At 32.9% G+C, this 23,169-nt stretch overlaps 1 protein-coding gene across 1 annotated transcript in view; it reads left to right on the top strand.

Moving 5' to 3' along the window:
- LOC137931744 (uncharacterized) overlaps positions 1–23,169 on the top strand; it is a 96,599-nt gene that overhangs the window by 10,250 nt on the left and 63,180 nt on the right. The window contains exon 2 of the mRNA XM_068775239.1: positions 9,307–9,408. Coding sequence (XP_068631340.1) covers positions 9,321–9,408 — 88 coding nt within the window. The 5' untranslated portion in view covers positions 9,307–9,320. The remainder of the gene's footprint in view (positions 1–9,306; positions 9,409–23,169) is intronic.

Raw genomic sequence — 23,169 nt, forward strand, 5'->3', positions numbered from 1 at the left:
TATATTAAATATCGTACTTAATATGAGATGAAGCTTATGTAAGAAAAGTAGCATTCTGTTGTGAGTGTAACAGATTTTTACGGGATTTTTCTTCATCCCTGAAAATCGTAGTCTTCTCCATGAAATGAACAATTCTTTACATAAGTTTCTATAAGCTTCTTTAAACTACTATTGACTTCTTTATACACAACTGAGTATGCTTTAAAGTGATCGGACGATGACACTGAGACCGCAGCGCTATGCTCTGGTCCGCTTAGGATCGAATCACGTTCGATATTAATAGGTTGTCAAATATCTCCCTTCCGCCTTTTTGTCTTTTGAATTTCGCGGCTATGTACAAAGCGCTACAGAGCTCGTATCTGGCAATACTATACATAATTTGAAAGGTCTTGACATAACCTACAAAACGACGCTATGCATGATTAGTTTGGATATTGCGTTCAACAGTTATAGACGTGTAAACATGGAGTTCACTAACGCCGAAATTCGCGCTTTTAAATTTTAAAGTTTTCCTTCGTTAAAGGCAAATCCGCTAGAGAAACGTTCCGTGAGATTAATGGTGTTTTGGGGGATGGTACTCTATCACTTCGAATCGCGGAGGAATGGTTTCGACGATTCAGAGCCGGCGAAAACGACACCATGGATAAGCCAGCCGGCGGAAGACCTGTGACGACAAATACCGATCAAATCATGGACTACATCGAGTTAGACTGGCATGTGGCATCTCGTGACATCGCCCAGGAGATGGGAGTTAGTCACCAAACCATTTTAAACCATCTGCAGAAGGCTGGATACAAAAAAAAGCTTGATGTTTGGGTGCCGCATGATTTGACGCAAAAAAATCTTCTGGACCGAATCAACGCCTGCGATATGCTGCTGAAACGGAACGAACTCGACCCATTCTTGAAGCGGATGGTGACTGGCGACGAAAAATGGATCACATACGACAATATCAAGCGAAAACGGTCGTGGTCGAAGGCCGGTGAATCGTCCCAAACAGTGGCCAAGCCGGGATTGACGGCCAGGAAGGTTTTGCTGTGTGTTTGGTGGGATTGGAAGGGAATCATCCACTATGAGCTGCTCCTATATGGCCAAACGCTTAATTCTACCATCTACTGCGAACAACTGAAGCAGGCGATCGACCAGAAGCGTCCAGAATTGGCCAACAGGAAGGGTGTAGTGTTCCACCAGGACAACGCCAGACCACACACTTCGTTGGTGACTCGTCAGAAGCTACTGGAGCTCGGATGGGAGGTTTTATCACATCCACCATATAGCCCGGACATAGCGCCAAGTGATTACCACCTGTTCCTGTCCATGGCGAACGCCCTTGGTGGTGTAAAGTTGAACTCAAAAGAGGTTTGTGAGGAGTGGCTGTCCGAGTTCTTTGCAAATAAGGAGGGGGGCTTCTACGAGGGAGGTATTATGAAGTTGCCGTCTAGATGGAAACAGATTATCGAACAAAACGGCGCATATTTGAACTAAATCCGATCACTGTAACACTTTTTATAAATCATTGAATAAAGAGCAAAAAAGCGGAAGGGAGATATTTGACAACCATATACATTAGCCGAAGCAATACACGCAACTGAAGATTGATACAGATGGCGCATCGACATAGTGGGCGCAAAATTTTCCAGAAAAGTACAAGATCCTTAATAGTGAGAGATAAAATGCAAGGATACATAATGATACAATAAAATATTTACTTTATAATTTCATAATTCATATTCCATTGCAAAATCAAGTAATTAATAATAATTTATTTATTTATTTACACTTTATTGTACACCGACATTTTATGTAAAAAATAAAAAAGGAAAAAGTAAAATAACGCAGGTAATAATTAAAAAAGAAATAATTTTTATACAGATACGATAGGCGGTCTTATCACTCGATGCGATCTCTACCAGATAACGTTTGGAGGGAGATGAGAGACATGAAGGAGAGGGCAGTTTAGGGAGTACACAATAAAAAAAAATAAAAAAAATAAATTTCATAATCAAAAATATAAGATTTGATTTTAAGCTTTTAGAGAAGTATAAATAGAATTAGTTATAAATAAATCTGACCCAGTTAAAAGTTGGTTGGATTAGTCCGTCGAATAGGACTTCGAGAAACGATAATTTTAAAAACAAATGTCTTCCTATGAATAAAATGCAAAGCCTCTGATTTATCAAGCAATAAATTGAATTAGTTGATGAAACGTAAGGTAGTAAAGAATTTCTATATCTATTGTACAACATTTGTGACAGAGATCACAAAAAATTCTGACGTTATTGTAAGTACTTCCCAAATTTACAATCGAAACCTTTTTTGCCAGGTTGTATTTTATGTTGACCGAAGTATGTCAACAGAAGTTGATACCTTATGGAAGAAAGAGACGTAGTGATTGCGCCTTTCTTTCGCTTTAATGGTTTAAGCATCATCTATCTATCGTAAGCAAAGATAGAAATATACTTTTAGTTTTAAGATAAATATGTGATGGTTTATGATGGTATTAAGGTTACGCAGTGGGCAGTTTTTGTTTGTGGGATGAATCCTACTGGTATTTATTACTGTAAAATCTATATAGTACGCGGTACTGAGGTTATTATGTTTGGAAGATGACAGTAAATTCTATTTTAACGCTTAATTCGATATCTACAATTCATAGAATTTAATATCTCATTCAAAGCCGTCGCTAAAAGATAACGTAGCGTTCCAAAACCTTTTAACCCAATTAATAAAAGGTTTGCAAAAGTCGTCCAAGTCAAGCCACAACGTGTAAAGATCCTTTGGCCTGGGAAATACCTTTTACTACTAGTTTAGTATTAAATTCGCTAATAAATCATTCGAGCACTCATCCAAAATATAAAGCCGTTATGTAATGTAAAAATTAGATTTATTTTTAGTAAATAATATACGGCAGCTAGATTGTAAAAGCGAAACCCTGTATAAAGATGTCTTTAAGAAAAAAGTAAAATATTTGAAGCATGCTTATATGAATTTCCATTTGCCTTAAGGCGTAAATAAGCTTTAATTTACGGTCCGGATTTTCTTTTCTACGTGTAACATGAATCCTAGATTAGGTGGGTTAGTATCGTGAGTTATATTTCAATGAAACTCTGCGGTTGTTTTATGTAATAAGACGATACTACGAATACATAACGAATTTTATTTTGTAATTCTCATCTAACGATTAACTAAATAAAATTGTGTAGTTTTTGAAAAATCTCTGCAATTAGTTTAAGATTAAAAATCTAATAGATTCAGGCGTTACTTTTCGGAAGTCCATCCTAAGTAAGAAAGGGACTAATATATAGCCACTTCCGCTATGCAGCAGTAGTCGTGCAATGAAACACCGAGTGTTTGGCACTGGTCGGTGTAATATTACTCCTGAGGATGCCCCGTGGAGGGGTGAAACACGTGTTGAGTGAATAAACGGTGGTAGTTGTGTAATTCACATTGTTTGCCGCATGCGGGCTGGCGGGCGGTGTACTTCATTGCACGACTACTGCTGCATAGCGGAAGTAGCAATATATTAGTCCCGTTCTTATTTAAGATCAAAAGGTTATTTAGTTTCTAAAGTGAAAATTTTTAGATCTATGGGTCTACTTTATAGTTTTCTAAAAGAACCAGTTAGAAGCATCTTCCGATGACTTTAACAAGGTCGTCGGATCACGTCGTGGGCGAGCGTCTTACGCTGCGCTTGCCGATCAGAGGTAATCAGAAACTAAAAACACCAGCGGTTACCCTCTCTGCGTGCTACGTGGCTTGCTTAATACCAATTCAACTTGCTAATCCTCTGAGCTATATCGGTTATTGGATGTCAGGATGTCGTAGACTTCTTTACTAGAACAAAAATAACGATAATTGTTTGAGAAACTTAAATGACATTTATCTCGGTACATATGTATCGTACAGTCAACTAAAATTATTTCAAGATTAAAATTGTTGTAAAGCCAGTGACAGTCAGTCAAGTTTCGGAGCGGTTAATGTCTGTGGACTAAATACAAATTTTGGGGCCTGGTTTTAATTAAACTATAAACCCTTAATTGTATACGCAATTTGTGTTTTGTAACAATTTCTCGAGAAATTACGTTTGTTTGATACGAACTCTGCAAATTTTGCAGACATCGGAGGTATTTAATTTGAATATGATTTCTAGTAGCCTTTTCGATCGGTATCATCGCGGGATCTCATTCTATAACTAAACAACAATGCATAACAATTACTATTTGGATTTGACAGTGTTTTTGCTAATTTAATTATTGAATTAATAACACTTTCAATTTTATGTTTTAAGACAGGGGTTACCAACATTTTTAATGAACGGGCCAATTAAAATTTTGAAATTATATAGCGGGCCCTTCATAAAGTAACACATTAGTTGTACAATTTACAAAACTTTATTTATAATAAATATTAGAATTAAGAAAAGATTTTATGTACCAATTGAACAAAAAAAAATTGTACAGATATGTCAAACAAAATAAATTATTTCTATTACCATTATATACTAAATACCATACTACATACCATACCATTTTATATTAAATTTTATATCAAAATATTCATGGAAGAAAGTCGATTAAATAGATTCATTTTTCGCAATGCATGGCGGCCGCAAAAACTTGTTTAACGGGTTGCAAGTGACTCGCGGGTAGCTTGTTGCTGTTTTAAAGTTATGAAAGTAGTTTTAATATTGCGCAATATATTATATGACTACTCTATCTTTAGTCCCTTTACGCTAGGAACGTCTTGTGACCAGTTGAAAGAATTATTACGAAGCTGTTACATTCGAAAGTTTGTCTACAACAGGGCAGGTGACATTTAACTAAATTTTTAACGTGAAAGTACTATGTGACCGAACTACTAGTATGAAACACTTTGTATGTAATCAACTATATCTTTTTAATTTCAGTATTGTATCTGTTCATTTCTTATATGTTTTTTTTATCCATCTTTATATTTAATTACTTCTATAAGGTCAACCACGTATATTAATTCTAGCCAGAAGGTATAAATATTCGTCCTTAAAATAAAAAATCTTTTCATACCGGTAACAGATAAAAATTTTTAAAATACTCTTTATAATTATTTCCCTAGCTGTAACATAATCTGATGTTCCGGTGACCTACTTCGCCTTAACCCTCTGAACCCTCTTTCGCCCCCTGTTCCCTTACCCACGTTCACTGACAGTGATTGCCAGTGTGATTTCTATCCTTAATCAGACGATAAAAATCTTTTGTTTAGATTAATGTTATATTTTAAATTAGCTGTCTTGATCGGCTTTGTATTGTTAAAAGTTTTAGGTTTTCGGCCAGTCACAGGCTAATAAAAATATAAATGAATAAAACGTGTTTTAGAGAGATATAAAAATAAGTAAAAACCCTTGCTATTCCTCTCAGAAAATCGTTTTTACTTGTTTTTTTGTGAAATGCCACGCACAGAGTCAGAAAGCGAAACACACGGATCCTTTTTTTAGGTATTTCATTTTGGGTTTTAAATGTTTGACTGATAGAGACGTTTGTTTTATTTACTCTTTGTTTTGTTTGAGGGTTGTTTAAACAATTTTCTCTTCAACATTTACATTTTACCTCTCTAATAGAAGCTCTTCAATGAGTTAGTAAATAAATTGACTGAAAGAATTAATTTCAAACTTGTCACTGTGATATTTTGTTTCTGGCTGAGATTTGCAATCGTAGGTCGCGTGTTCGATTCCCAAGATACAATCTTCATAATTCACACCTTGTGCATTAATTATATAGAGCTGTAACCGCTAAGAAACAAGTTTCCAGAGGATAGGCAGCAGCGTACTTTGCTTACCAAAATATTTTGTAATCGCCAACCCGTCTGCCAAACGTGGCGATTATGGTATATATCTCTATAGATATCTTTGGGCTTCCCCCCTATGCCTTGAAGTGGGCGTCAATGGGCTAAAAAGATAATTTATATTATTATCATTAACTTTGATCACTTAAGGAGAAAAATAGAAGTGTTTAATTTAATAAAAAAACTAATCTCAAATCCTGCCTCCCTAAAACAGCACCAGTCTTGGAAATCTATTAATTGAAAGTATATATAAACTTTGAAAATATAATTTTAGGGCATCTGATGTTTACAGATAATATTTTGGTTATTTAATTAATTATACAAACGATGAACGTCGTTACATCGGTAAATAGGTCTGCGTAAATATTTGCTTAGGTCGTAATGAATAACAAATTAACGCAACCTATATATTATCATAAAATATGTAAAGCTATAATTAAAACCTACTTTATAAAACTAGCACAAGTGTTTACGTAACTTTTTTCACAGAATGTAATTCCAAGATTATACTTCTGTATTCTAATAACTTAAAGGTAATTATTTTAGAAAAATGTTTTTAGAAAAAATTATACCTATATACGAGATTGCTCTGTGGGACAAAAATCAAAGCTTTGAAGATCTGTAGAGAAATGTAAATAACGAAGACAGTGGTCAGGCCACATGGCTCGTAGAACAGATGGCGGAACTTAAGGTTCTGGAGTGGAGACCATTTATAGAAAAGCGCAAAGCAGAGTTGATGCTGATGTTGAGGTGGTTGGAAGAAGCTGGATGCAGGTCTCTTCTAACCGGATTCTGTTGAGGGGAGGCGATGAAAATGAGGCGAGGTATGAAAGAAAGACAAAAATGAAACGGCATGCGAGAAATTGTAAACAACAGAGGAATGAAAGGATGAGATTAAAATGGATGAAAGAAAATTATGTAAATAAGAAATTTATGTGAATGAATTATTACTGTAAGTGTTATCTGTAATCTCACTGTGATCCCAGCGACCAGAACACGCGAAGTAAGACACATAAAAAAAATCTGTGGGAGATTTATGTATATCTGAAATAATGATGATAAAAATATTGCTTTAATGTTAGTATACTTATACCAAACGTGTATATATAATCTGTACAAATTGTAACAGGTATAAAAAATATAGGTATAAATTCCCGCCATTACGATACAATAACTCATAAAATAAAACACTCCTGTGTAGTGAAGTAAAACATTTAAATCGATAATTGTATACGATGCTTTACTTTTAAGGTTTCATTCGTCCAATCGCCTTGGCTACAGATTTCCACTTCGCACCGGTTTACGTTTCGAGGTAAATTCAATTTGCGCGATACATTTTCTCTTTCCTTTTTTATTGATGGTTTTTATGGAAATCACTTTCATGCCTTCTTATTGAGAAATAAATTAAGTCGTTTTAATCGAAATAGGTAAAGCTGTTTACGAAAACTGACGTTAAAACTATGTGCATGTTAATATGTACGCGCAACAATGATTCCGCAATTTTGTAATAGAATCCCAGTAACTCAAAAATAGTACGGTGGCCAGTAAGTGTTATACGTTCTTATTTAAATGTCTGTTGGAAAAAATAACTAAAGTAGTGTTTGTAAAAGAAAATCATTACCTACACAATTTTGTTTACTACAATACACTTCCAATACAAGACAGTTTAGTAGAATCTTATATTCGACTAACAGCGTAATGTCTTGATCCAAACACTGACGGTTCAAGTGACAATTCTCACTTTCATCAACAAGAATTAAAAGTAGCTAGTCTAGTCATAAATTATGTTACTGGCTGTTTATACACATTTAAAAAAAATTTGAATTTCAATCATTAGCTTTGTTAATAAAAATAGACTTCTTTCCCGCCATTATTAAATGTTTTTGTTAAGAATGGAGTAAGGCACTAAAGATAATAGAATTACAGTAATTGCACTGTACAAAGAAGTTGAGAAGCCAGCCGACATGTATCTAACATGAATTTTGAAAATGATATTTGTTCTTTTTATTTGATTATTACGTGATTTTATTATGCTGTCACTCCGACATATCAATTTTAGAAAAAGTTTGTTTAATTAAACATTAGTAAATAAATTACAGCTTATTCGCTTCTTGTATATGTTTTTATTTTTGTCGGACTCTTATATTTATGTTTTTCTTCTATCATTAGTCAGATTTAATAATCACACAAATGACATGTAATAGACAAAGAAAATATGAAGTAAAAAGAGCGGTCTTATCGCAGAACACCTGTTTTTTTCAGACAGTTATTGGAAGGACTCGGTTAATAAAGAGAAGTAGGCCATCAAGCGGCAGAATGTACTTGAAATAAACATACGTACATACATATTTGATTGTATAATAAATAATGACTTCCCAGACATTTCTGTTCCTAATTGTTAATTTGTTAATTCTGGATTGTAAACATTTTTAAAGTCATTCTAAAGTCTTACAAAAATCCTTTATGTACACTGAAAATATTTTTATACGTTTATTTACGACTAGAGTCGACTAGATTACATTTGGTATAAAATTCGTGTAGGTTGTTCACTAAACTTATTTTTTTTTACAAATTAATGCTTCGTGGTTTGTTATCGCATTGGAATCTTACAAATAAATTATTTAAAATATTTTATTTCACTTATATATTTCCTCCGGAATATAATCTCAATTAGTTGCTCCAAATGATCGCTTAATGATCATTAGACTGATTTTTGGGTAAATTAAAGTTTCTAGATGAAAAACAGTTTCTAAATAAATAAATATGGATTTATTGCTGCGATTACACGTGTTTATATTATAATACAGAAGCAATGCGTATTCTGATGGGTTTAATACATGTACAAGGAGTGGAGATGAATACGCTGTAATATCATTATTGTGCGAGTTGCTATTCAGGTCTCATGAGAGCATCGGCAATGCGACCAATTTGCTCCATTGTGACGGCACGGAATATACAGTGCGTCGCTCAATCTCCAAGGATTAGGACGGCACGTGGAACTAATTGCTGGAATTAGCTGTAAGATTGAATATTTTAAATTATACATGAACTTAATTTATTTATATATATTTAAAATTTATAGATAAACGTAATCAAACTAAATTAATGATTTTGTATCACTCAACCTTGAACGAGGTTCATTTATCATCATAATATTTTGATAAAAAAGTCATAAAATAATAATTATTATTTTTTTATTACTGCGCGTAGTCACTACATACAGACATCGCAAGAATGATTATGCTGTCGATCTATGGAGAAAGCCCATGCCTTGCATTGGGCGTCTATCTAACATGATAATGATAAATAACTATACTATAAACTATGTTACAACTGTCAGCGTTATTCTCCTTAAATAATGAAATTATGCATTACAATTTTCAACATAAACAAAAAATTTAAACTAAAACAAATAATTAATTTCAAATGATGTTTTATTACAAAGCGAGCCTTTTAACAAAATATTTATACCGTTTATTTTTCTTACAGATAAACCAAGAAAAATGATTGCTACGAAGTGGCGTTTAACATTGTTAACACTCTTGCTACTCAGTATTGATGTTTTCGCCGCTCCGGTACCGCAGAACTCTGGTAAGTTTTTTTTTTAATTCATTCCAAAAACAGGAAATTTTATTAAACATTTTATATTGAAATTCTCGTTACTGAGACTACTTTTATGTATTATTATGCAGCACGATGGATTATAGGTGAAAAAGCTTTAAGAGGTGAAAATATAGTTCATTACAGTGTTACATTGTTCACTATGGAATATGTAGCATTAATATATTTTCTCTATTGGAATGGCTAATTTTCGCAGTGCAGCTATAGACAGTAAACTATTATTAATTTTAATACGTAATAATTTTAATTATAATAACGCTTCTTTTTACTATAGTTTTTATGCTTTTTATTTAAACCATTGATTTTTGAATAGGGCATACCATACATTAATTCAGAGCAAATAAGCAATATATATAGTAATATATACCAGTTTAAAGTGTAATCGATCATCCTGTATATCACGCTATAATTACGCCGCATCTTGTGACGGTAAAGTTTATAGTTAGCGTATTTAACCCATTCTAGTGATTCTCAGGCTTAAAAATTACATGCACAGTCTAGAACCACGATTTCTAAAGCTTTTATTGTCATAAAGCTTTAAAAACCTGAGAGTCTAAGTCGAATATTAAAAATAATCAGTTACATTTAAGATATAATGGTGTTCTATTATTTTTTTTAATTCGATCGAATACGGTTCGGTAAGCAACATCGTAACGACAAAAGATTGATATAGTGTTCACTTAAAGTTCGTAATAATGATTTTACCGAGAAGAGCCTAGCAAGAAACTTGATAGTTCCCATGTAACCTTTTTTTTGTTACAATTTTTTATTGTTTTTCACGTGAAAATGAGCTTTATGGGATGTTATTAGTATCAATGGCATAATTGTCTAATACGATATCAATAAAACTTTCACGGTTTTTTTCGTAACTCTAATATACTTGTTCAAATTTTTTTTGTAATTAGATATTAGGATTCGCCTATAGAACAATATTTTAACTAGGCAATTCAAAACGATTTACTAGTTAGTAAGAATTATGTCTCAATTGAATTTTCTATCCTAGGATACAGTCTTAATTGAAATCTATTTAAGACTTAAATTTAGCTTCTTTTCTTTTACTTATTCTACTATCTTTTATTTTGCATCTAGTTAATTGTATTATGTTTTAGTTACCTTTCCATACTACGCTAATTATTATATTAATAAGTTTCACATATAATACGATTTCATATGGTACTTACGCGTTTTAAAAAATAATATATAAGAATCCTTGTATTAAAATATTATTATAAATGTAGCGTTCACGCTCCATAATGCTGGCCACTACGGCTACAATACTTTTGTGGTATATCATTCTTATGCGTCCATCAAATTAGAACACCGACGCTATCAGCCTTGTTTTCGATGTATTAACGATAGGACTGTGTATTATAAATTTTAAATATTCTTTGTATATCTGTGTACTGCATACATGTGTATATCGTAATAGGAACTTGCCAGGTACTTGAAGGCTCAATACGCTCTGATATGACAACTAAAATGAATCAAAAGCGGTCAGTTCCTGTATGAACCTTGAATGAGTGACTGTGAGTCTTCTTCTTCTTCTTCTTTCCCTTTTCCCTTTATTTGGGGTCGGGTCTCCTTATCAATTTGCGCCAGGCCACTCTATCCTGGGTTGTCCCTGCATCAAGTTGAAGGGTTTCCAGTTCCTTTCTGATATTAGACCACCACGTAGCTTTTGGACGCCCTCTCCCTCTTGGGAATTCTGGGAGGCTTAAGGCAGTTTTTACTACGTGGTTATCTGGTTTCCGTTGAATGTGGCCATACCATCGTAATCTTTTTTCCTGTAATTTGCTGGGGATCGGAGCTACCTTAAACGAACCTCTCATATATTCGTTCCGTATTTTGTCCATTCTAGTGACGCCACCCGACCATCTAAGCATCTTCATCTCATTGACATGAAGTGTTTGCTCGTGTCTCTGACTTACAGTCCAGCATTCCGAGCCGTAGAGCATAGCTGGTCTGACAACTGCTTTGTAGACTTTACCCTTGGTCTTAATGGGCATACGGTTATCACATAGAACGCCTGACACTTCCCTCCACTTCATCCATGCAGTTTGTACCCTGTTCTTGACATCAGCGGTTGAGTCTGCATCGATACTTAAGGTCGACCCTAGGTACCTGAACTTAGTGACGGATGGTATTGGAATGCCACTGATGTTCAGATTGCTATGGCCTTGTGTTGGTGTTGGTGCAAATGCACAGTGCATGTGTTCCGTTTTGGATCTACTTATGCGGAGGCCGTTGGATTCTAGTTCTCTAATCCATAGGTTCAGGTCTCTCTGCAAATCATCCGCTGATTTGTTTGCAAGAACAATATCATCTGCATATAGAAGGCACCATGGTAAGGCATTCTGTATATCCTTTGTGAGGTAATGCATGACGCAGTTAAACAATAATGGGCTAAGTGCGGATCCCTGATGAACGCCAACTGTTACTTCGAACGGGTCACTGAGTCCTGCCGGGCTTCTCACCTGGGTCGCGCAGTTGTAGTACATGTCTTTTACTATGGAGACATACTTTTCGGGGAGGCCTTGAGACCTGAGAGCTTGCCATACAAGTTGTCTTGGCACTCTATCGAAAGCTTTTTCCAGGTCAATGAAGACAATATGTAAATCTTCTTTATGTGTTTGAATGAGTGACTGTGAGTAACGTATAAAAATGTGTTCTTTGTATTGAAATGTATGAGTCCTTTCCCACTTGATCATCGTATTTATCTGTTGCCGTTATATGCATATCATGCGATGGTAGTAGGTGATGGAACGGTACATTAAGTATAGTCTCATACATTTATTTGCAAATTTTTGTAGGCAGATCATATAAAGTAATTTCATGTTATAATGAAGTTATGTTTCAACGCAATACGATAAGGTATTATAGTTGTCAATTATAATAATTTACATAATACCGTACATACATATGTTAAAAGGATTCCGTGAAGTTAATAAAGTAATTGGCACTCGACACAGTTCTGTTATAGCTTCGGGAAGTTGTCGATTGATGGATTATGTACACGGGTAGGATATATAAAATGTTCGATGTTTTGAAATCATCAATCGTAGTAAATTGTGGTTACTAAATAAATTTGACGATTACAATTGTGAGGTAATGCCACAGGTTTAGCGAGCAAACTATATATATAGCTCAAAATAGATCGCTTATATTTACAAAGCACTACTTTCTAAAAAATCAATAAAAACTCGCTGTTCTTTGTAGGATCGTCGGTGATTTCTTTATTTTTTTTATTTATGTAACTAAAAAAACAAGAGATACATATAATGTCAAATTTAACTTTATTGACTTATAACTTTTTAATTTAATCGTGATTCCTTAACCACAGATAATATCTTTAACATTTTTAAATGTCATATAGAATTCTTTTTTTAACATCAGATTATCGACACATTGTTATATTTAAAATAGAAGGTGTAGCGTTCACGAAAGAACGCTTTGTAGCAATACACCACTATGGCCACTATTGCCACAATACTTTTTCCAAAGTACTCGCTTAGCGGAGAAGTTATATTACTCGGGCATATAAATACATGGTACTTTAAGGGCGAGCTTACCTGTATCCGCGATTAGCGTGTGAAGGTGAGGTGCCACACGTGTATGTATTTGTTAACATCACTGTTGGCGTCCGAATTCAAATCGACGTTCGAATTTCAATTGGAATATGCGAGAATTATTACAAAAAGTTTTTCGTGAACGTAAAGTTTACAAAGTCTGAGCTTAATGGTTAGACCTTTCAGTTTTATATGTTCATTGATGAATTACATAAAACGAGTTTTTACTTCGCTAACCATTCGATCGTTAATGCGCTGTTGAGTCCACGAGATAACAAATCAGGGATGTGATAACGTTTAATGTTCTGTCCATTTTATACACATCACTAATCACTAATCTACAAACAGTAAACCAGGTTTGATATATTAGGTTTCATTATATTTAGGTTGATATATGAAGCTTAAAATTCGTTTTATTGATTATTGTTGTTATTGTTATATATATATTATAGTATTAGTATTAGTTATTTTGGAAAAATAACTGCTATAACTGGCAGCTATTCATATTCAGCTCGATTTTTTTATTACTTTACCATTTGACTACAAAGAAAATGGAAATTTGTATAAAGTTTATAAAGGGCTTATATATCATGTATAATATTATGCCGTTTGATTTGATTTAAAAATGATGGAGCCTGTTTTCTATTATACTAACTATTCTAAATATTTACTCACATTTAACTAGTAGATTAATTTCGTAAATGTTACAAAGCAACTAGAATACGTTTCGAATAAAACAAAATATTCAAAACGTGAGCACATTCTTTATAAATGTCACGTACATAAAAAGAAGTTTGTACCGACCTAACAGCGTAACTTCTGATTTATTACGATATAATGTATCCGGGGCTTTAAATCTGCAAACAACATGACGGGTATCAGAAACTCATTCAAATACTTTTGTCTTCCTTTCTTTCTGTCTTCTATTTCTTAGTTTTATCAGGTATTATTTGAGAAAGTTTTACTTCCATGTAACGGTATAATAACGCGTAGTGAGTTATAACATCATTTTAACATAGATAAGAAAAATAAATAAATGGATCGGTAAATATAAATAAAATTGTTATTCGCCAATTCATAAATGATTCGAGTAAGCGATAACAGAATAATTGGAATCATTAAAAATGATTATAACTATTCTTACGTTAAAGAACTTTTAAAACTAATAAATTATTTTACGAGGTTTAATTCAAAATTGAAGCTATTCAAATAATTTATTTAATATCGTGCTTTATAGCGAGAAATAAATGATATTGATCTTACTTACCGAATAAACTTAAATGTTTTACTTAGATATTTGTAGTAACTATTGGAATCATATAACGTATTCGAATATCCTACGGTATCTATCCCTATTTCACGTGATTATACCTTAACATCATCGTCGAGCTCTGCGGCCACAACAAGTCTTAGGCCAGGCGCTCCCTACACCCTGCCGCCTCGAACCTGCGGAATCTGCAAATGGTGTTTGGTTAAAAAAAAGATGCGGACGTTCCATGGGTTTATGCAACAATTGTGCCATCCGACCTTCATTATTTATATAATGAAGCTCTAACTAATAAGCAACTGTACCACTAATAAGCAAATTACTTATATTCGATCACCCTAAATAATTACTTTTATTAATTACAATAATCAAGCGTTTACAAAATACGTATTTACTCTAAAATAATAAATTTTTACTAAATAAACAATTTTATAATACTGACATGCCGATATATATAACCTTTAAAATATGTAATAAACTGCTTTTAAAAGGTATATTGGTTAAAAATGAGCTTCTATAGTTTTTATTACATTGAAAAAAGTTCTTGTATTCTATAATTGTCACAGAGAAAGGAAGTTTCAAAGTGGTTTTATTCAAGGTCCACTCTTTGTGCATAAGTAAATTTCTACTTTAAATAAACATTGGAAACACTACATAGCTAATAATGAAATAAAAAAGTTTTAATATTTTATCGATGTTATATATTCAAAGAGAAGTTATTTGGCTTCTTCTTGTGATATCTTTATTAACATTAGTTTTTGTGAAAGTGGACCAACAGACTATAAATTCACGCGAACAAGCCCGTGTACACAGCTTGTTCTAATTTAAACTTATACCAGTTTAACTCTTTGTTCAAAGCAAAGTTATAAAGGCAATTACAAGTTGCAGTTTAAGTTTTTGCCTTTACCATTAACTTTGCATTCGTCTTTGACAATGTCTTAGTTCTTGTATGTTTTAATACTCTATACAATTGTAATAAAGTGAATTTTCAATTTGTTTAAAATTTATAGTGTGTATATATTATATATAATATAGTGCGTATAATTATTATAATAATGAGGAGACAAATACATGACCGTACTACAATCTTTGACAAAATGCGATTACACTTTTTCGATCGCTACTGGAACTCATATATATATATATATATATACATACTTCCTTGATGATTTTTATGATTTCCGGCTATATTTTTTTTCAATTGAAAAAAAAATGATAATTTAAGTTAAGCTATTCGTTAATCGGATTTTGACTAAATAATTTTAAGATACGGATTTTTTTGTTTTGATTTTGAAATAGTTTTGAAAATCTGCTTATAGTCGCCATCTTTTACATGGTCCAATAAATATTAATCGTCCACCCACAGACGTCTACTGAAAAACATAGGCCTCCAGAGAGAGGCCTATACAATTATTAAAATAAAATCATTTTTTTGTGTGTAATTAATGCATAAAGTGCAAATTATATAACATTGTATCCGGGGAATTGAACCCGCGACCTACGATCGCAAGTCAGTTAGAAACAAAATATCACTGTTACAAGTTCGAAATTAATTTTTATTGCCATTTTTTTATTCCTAGCACGTTACGCATTATATAGCGAATACTTTTGTCATACAAAATATTTTCTTATCGAAGATCATCGCTTAAGCGGTGTGTTACTTCCATTTCCTTCGACTTTAAAAGCAGAGTTAACGATGTTCTTTTTGGTATACTTGGTGTTGTTCATACTAAAACTTCTTGTCATAACTCCAAATGCATGGAAGAGCCCTCGAGATTTTCGTTCCTGGTTTTGAAACGGACATTTTAAGCAAAAGAAGCCTTATCAATATAAGTGTTATTTAACACGATGAACACTATGTAAGTATCGAGTATTTCTATAAAGGCCAATGTGAGCTCTCTCTTACTGAACCACTTAAATTATGAGCGTCACTTGTGAGTCGCACATGAAGTGAGTCACGAAGTCCTTTTACACGATCGGACGGTGTGGTTTTCAAATCTAATAAAACCTTTGGGGTTAAAGACCTTTTGCTTTTTTGCTAAAATTAAACGATTAATATAAATAATTTAATTTTTTTCTATAAATAACCTCTTTTTAATACTTTAGAATTTTTTGTAGTAATTTTCTGATTTTGGCTTGGCTCGAATGGAGCGCGTTAGTTTCACCGGTAGGTCGTAAAGCAAGTCGTAAACTGTTAATGGCGATGCTGAGAATTTGCATACCCTTAACGGCCACGCGCAACAGTATCTTTCTTCTCTTAACTCTGCATGTTTACGCTTATTATAAATAAATAAATAATGTCGCTTTATTTTTGTTCATACCAGCATTTGTTTATTTTAACAAAAACGAATGTCATTGGAGCGCATTAGCAAAGCATTCATTATCTTTATTTAGTCAATGCGAGGGTGTTTCTGTGAAATCCATTAACAAGAATATTATAAGATCCATTTTGGGTATTTTAGATCATGTGTCAATAAAGATATTCAAATAAGAATAATTTGTATGCTTTTTTATATTAAATTTAAATTTACTGTAGACATTTGTTTGGTATATTTTTTAACAGAACACTTCTCTGTTTGAGTAGACTTTTCGATTAACTTAAGATAAAACAAGCGTTATTGTCGATTTAGTTAAACATTTAGATGTAATATTGCGCGTGTAAGTCTGAATTAGAAGCAGAATCTCAAAAATTTAATGTGATTTATAAATCTTATTTAATTTTGAATCTATTATATTCAAAGAAAGTGCAACTTAAAATGTTTTAAATGAAATTTTGTAAGCAACAATAACTTAATGACATGTGTCTATACATACATAAGTGGAGATAGCGGACCTGTAGTCTAATGTGTCATCATCATTACCACCGTAGAATGTCCAAAGTTAGACATAAACCTTTCCCAAAAAGACAAGTTAGCGTTCACCTTAACAAGGTTGTCTATCTTGTAGATTGACAGCCTTGTTTGTTTTCAATTCCATTCAATTCCTACGCTGCGTTTGCTAGTCTGTGGTCTTCATTCGCGAGTCTAATGGTCGTTGTATATATTATACGATATACCAAAAAAAAATCTTGTAATAAAAACATAGAAAGAACATTATTAATTTGCATGTAATACTTTGGCCATATTGGTATAATACATAAACTTCCTAAGCAACAATTTTACTCAGTCTAATTGATATTTTTCTACTATATATAGTTATAGATTTTTTGAAATAAAATTTAGTGAAAAATTAAAGAAGAGATAATTCTATAATAAAGGTAATTAACGTGTGTTCACATTCACTGGCCTCGAAGCTTTCGAAATGTGGGTATACAGGAGAACGCTGGGAATATCCTGCTGTTAAGGAGCATGAAGAAAAAATCAGAAGTGCCAAGCTAATAAAAACTAGGAAGCTATTATACAATATTCAGAGCACACGGTGAGAAATACGAGGTACTGCAAGTTATTGTACAGGGTATGGTGTACAGAAAGCGAAGTGTGGGACGTATATCATGTCTAAAAAACTTATATCGGTATCTTAAGAAGAGAACCCATTTGCTTTTGCGCCGCGATGTCAAAAACTAAGATTGCCCTAATGGTCGCCGACCTTCGTAAGAAGGTGGCACTTTAAGGTGAAGATTGACAGTCCTTTAAAGTAATTTAACAGTTCGCCCCTCTTTTTGTATTGAACGGTATAGAAACCTACTATTTTAATATTTTATGATAATGTAATTTTTGTTTGCTTTTCATAGCCAAAATGTTGATGTTGATATAAAAGACACACACACATGTATATATAAATATATGTAAACTTTATTTTGTGTCATTACCAACATACTGCGACAAAGTTCGTTTTCAAACATCAAATGTACATTAGAGTACCTTTTTATAATAACAGTGATATGTAGACACTAGTAAGTGCTACGTAAATGGCTACGCAGCGTAGCGTGCGTAGTAGTTAAAATCGTAACCTTTGATTAGAATGATTTTAATTGTTACACTCTGTTAAATTACAATCTACAATTTATTATATCTAAAAACTGTTTAAATATTTCTAACGAGTTAATGTTTGAATTCATCATCATTACTATCATGTCAGCTGATAGATGCCTACTACAAGGCAACGACCTCCCACAGATCGCTACGATAACCGATCTTACGCTACCCGCATCCAGCGACTTCCGTTAATCTAGACTATGTCGTCGACCTACCTAGTGAAGTAACTGTCCACGCTGTAATATTTGAATTATGCAATAACAATACCCGATGTATAAAGTTACCGTTACATCTAGAAATGCTGTTTAATGTTTTTCGTAGAAGATAACACTTCAATGATATAAATACCCGCAGCAAAAACGAATTTTGTGCATACAAGACTAGACTAGACTTTATAGAGTTTTTTTAGGGACAATAAATATAAGATGCTACAAAAGGATCGCAGGTAATGTTACGAAAGCTTACATTGATAGATTAATTTTTTTTTGAAAAAACCACTTTAAATATCTTGAAAGAAGATAAAACACGTTGCGAATTATGTGTTCGCTTACCGGCTAGTTTAATGTTTATTAAATAAGTAAATTTACATAGTTTCGCTGAGATTCTTACGCCTACACATATCAAGTCTTTAGTATCTATTATACGAACAGGCAGTAGACTTAACTTGTCTTCAATATGAAATGTAGTTTATCTTATGTTGAAACAAAATTTTTAATTTAAATCTTCTTACTGGAGATTATGAATTTTTGTTCTCTTAGTTGAAAGTGAAGTTTAATTACAAAAGAACTAAGTTTACTTACTTTTAATATTCTTAATCACTTAATTAACTTACTCATAGTTCATACAAAATAGATTTAATGTTCATTCGGTTTTAATATGCGTAACACGCTGACGATATTACTGTGAAATACCCATAAAATTGTGTCATAAAACTAAAATATATTCATCGCTACTTAGAGGAAGTTCGACGACCCCAACCCTAAATTTATTCCATTAAAGAACCCTTCCGTAATCTCTTATTAGAGAAATGATGACCATGTCGTTGGTTTTTTGATGGAAGCCCTGAGATCATTCAAATTCAATATATCTTTATTCAAGTAGGCCATGCACTTTTGAACTGTCATTTATTTTTCTTTATAAATAGCAAGATACCCTAGGCTCGGAATACTTATCTGCTAAGAAGACTCAGCCAAAAACTCAACGGTTAATTTTTTAAAATAAAATTTAATAATATTGACGTAAAAATTAAAATATATTCCCTGTAAATAGGCAAACAAACCAAATTTCACACATTTCGATAAACTAAATATTCTTGAATGCTATAATAAAGTTGAATCAATAATAGAATTTTAATTTTGAAACATAGAATAGGAAGCTGATTGGATATATAGTAAGAAAATATTTGCAAGGGAAGAAACCAAATGAACTCTTTTTGATAGAAAGTAGAATCAAATTAAACTACGATATTCGAATAAACATGTGTATAAATAACATATACATATTAAAGATACGAGGATTTTAAATTCTTCATAAAAACGGCTCAACACAGTCTCAGCCGGATTTTTTTGCGATTACTTTTACAAACGCCCTTTTGTAGTAAAAGCAATTTGTTCCTAACTCTTTATTTACATTATAGCAGGATTTCCTTATAAGTTTATTTTGATAAAAATATTTGATTCGTTCTTTATTTAAATGTAATTTTTTTTATTCTAGTATTTATATTGCTAAGTTGTATTTCTTTTTTGTATTCTTTATTTATCTATTGCTAGTTGTCGTTCTTGGTTGAAAGATGAGTAGGTAATTATTGCAAACGAAATTATGAAATGACCAATTGAAAATAAATAAATTAAAACATTATTGTATTATTATTGTTAAATAATATGAAAACGTTGTTATGTTCCAATTAACAGAAATTTATCTCTATTTTTATTTTTAGTGCGAAGTAACTGCGTAGCAGGATATATTGAACAGTCCAGAACAATATTGATAATAACAAATAAAATGTCATTATCAATGAGCTTTTGTTGATTTATTACTTTATTAAAATCATTTCAACTTTATTTGAAATTGCTCTGTACGAAAAGATATATAAATCTAAGGATTGATAAAGCATTCACAAGAAATTGTAGTTGCCACAATATAATAAAAGTTGGCGTGTGGAGTGACATCAAAGATAACACAAATGTGAAAATGTTTTTCCTTGATGTTTCCGTTTTTATAAGCGAAAAAATAACACGTTTGTAGGAGGGTAGAGCTTATAAATAATATGTTTTATATTTTACCGAGATTGAAAACTCGAGTGTCGCCTGAGACTATAACGACGTGTACAAAGATTATTATTTGACATGATATTATATTTAGTTTTGATCGCAGGCTAATAATGTCTCTATTTACAACGCCTTAATCTAGTTCCAGATACGGATCTAAAGTAATTATCTATATAATTTTATAGCTTGAATAATCTTGAACGCTATTGATATTTACAGGACCTGATATTAGACTTATTTTCAAGTAAAATTCAGAGTCACGGCACAGGCCTTCGTCATAACGATAAACCCCGCTACCGGAATATTTTTGGAAGTTTTCATACATTTTACAAGAACTCGCCATATTTTACATGGCTTCATTGGACGTCTGGGGCCGACACGCGTTTCGCAATTTCTTATTAAATCAGTTTTTAGCGGTTTTTGGTATATAGTATCGTAGGAAGTAGTGTAGCAAAAGATAAAAGTAGTACAAGGTACTACGGAATCTCTCTTTAAGCTGCTGAAGGATTTTCAGCTGATTTCCAAAGGATTTTAAAACAGCATTGGTAATATTATAAAAAATTGTCATGTACGGACGAGGAGACTAGCTAATCAAGATGAATGCCAGTGCTAGGAAGCCTCATTAAAGCTGTAACGCTGGTCGTTAGTCCCATCTACCCTACCCGGTGTTTCTTTCTATAACACAATAAATTCGGCATCCTAACATGACATTATAAAATGCTATGAGATTACATCTCTATATCAACAAATGAAAACACAAAAAGGTTGCAACACTTAAAAATAGAAGAAATAATAACTCGGTCGCGCTCAGTACAACACGTTAGATCCGACACCCGCACGGTAAATCTATAGAGTGAGATAAAACGTAACTATGATGATGCATAATTTCGAGTAGCGCACTGCTTTTGTAATCGATAGTAAATTTTGAAGAAATTGAGACGAAATAAAAAAATGCCCAGTTGAGATTGTGATACCATATTTAGAGGGTGAAACACAGACTTATCTGGGGTTTTTATTTTCAAAAATTCCACCGATGGTCACACTTAGTATTTGAGGTAGTCGCCAAGATTTTTAAGAAGCAAAACACGCCGACGCTGCGACATATCCCGACGGAGAAATAACCTCCCTTCGCATATTAACACGAAATCAATTTGCCAACCTTCTCAGATTCACTTAAGCAGACTATGAATGCCCATCATCAACTGTCACCGACACTAGATTTTACTCACGCCATTTCAGTTTGTAGATTTGTATAGCTCGCAATTGCTTAAATAAAATGAAACGAGTTTTATAACATAAATGCCACGTGCGCAATAACAAAGATAAAGTACGGTACTATGAAAAGGTTTTGTTAGATTGTTTCACGCGTAGGCGTTGCGTGGGTTTGCGGGTATGTAATATAAATATACCCCGAGGCACGAATCAATTTAAATTTTTAGGAATTGTTTTATCTTCATTTATAAAACATAACTTAAAATTTATTCACTACTACATTCACTATTTCATTTACATCTTTTAGCTGTACAATTTTAATGCTTTAATAGTTAAAACTTATTGCTTTTATATATATTGACCTCGGGAACGTTATGTTAGACTATATAATTTTTACATTTCATTTAGTAATGATTTTAATAGTTTTAACATTTTTATTTAAACATGTTTTAATTTATATTTATGAATTATAAAATGATTTCTAGATATCGACGATCGACGACACACGAACAGCACGAACGCACAAGTAGAGAAATCAAATTAATAAGTTACAAAAAAATAGCTTCGTAAATACTAGTAAAGTGTTTAGGTATAAGAATGATGACCGCTGAATGATCTATAAAATGTTAGTAATCCGAACAGAGCGGGGAGATGAACCGTTAACAATTCAGATATGAACACTTTGATGTGTGCCGTCGCGAATGCACTCGCTGGAATATTTATTAGAGAACCCTTACCGCGACCTTTGTCAACAATGTATTATAGCAGGTGGCGGCTAGGCTTCGTGATTACATAAACAAATTGCAGACGGTCACGTGAACCGCCTGCAACGTAAATACAAAGGCTTTGTTATACACGTGCTTTACAACACGGGTAAGGGCTAGTTCAATTGATTTTTTTTAATTAATATTGTAGCGTGCGAAATTAATTCCACTTAATAAATAATCATGGAAATAGTTTTAAACTTTATCTTTTTTATACTTATAGTTACATACTTGAAGAGTTGGTATTACAAAGAAAAATATTTTGTAATGAAAAATTTATTTCGTTCTATCTGACAAGTTCTTGTGCAAGTTTTATGATAAACTTAACTGTTGGTGCCTATATCCAGAAGTAGACTTATATTGTGATATATCGTTTGTAGTAGCGACAGGCCAGTAACTAAGTAAGAAAAGGACCAATATTTAGCCACTTCCGCACATGCAGTAGTAGTCGTGCAACAAAGGGCACCGCCCGCCAGCCCGCTGATAAAAAATGAGTATGCAGCAAACAATGCGAATTACACAACTGCCACCGTCAAATCACTCAACACGTGTTTCACCCCTCCACGGGGCATCTTCAGGAGTTATGTTACACCGATTAGTGCCAAACACAGAGTCCGTGTTTTCGCAGAGTCGCATTTATCAGCGGGCTGGCGGGCGGTGCACTTTGTTACACGACTACCA

The sequence above is a fragment of the Battus philenor genome, unplaced genomic scaffold (genome assembly GCF_028537555.1).
Source record: "Battus philenor isolate CCGP_79_NKW_IND1 unplaced genomic scaffold, ilBatPhil1.0.hap1 SCAF_8, whole genome shotgun sequence".
NCBI lineage: Eukaryota > Metazoa > Arthropoda > Insecta > Lepidoptera > Papilionidae > Battus > Battus philenor.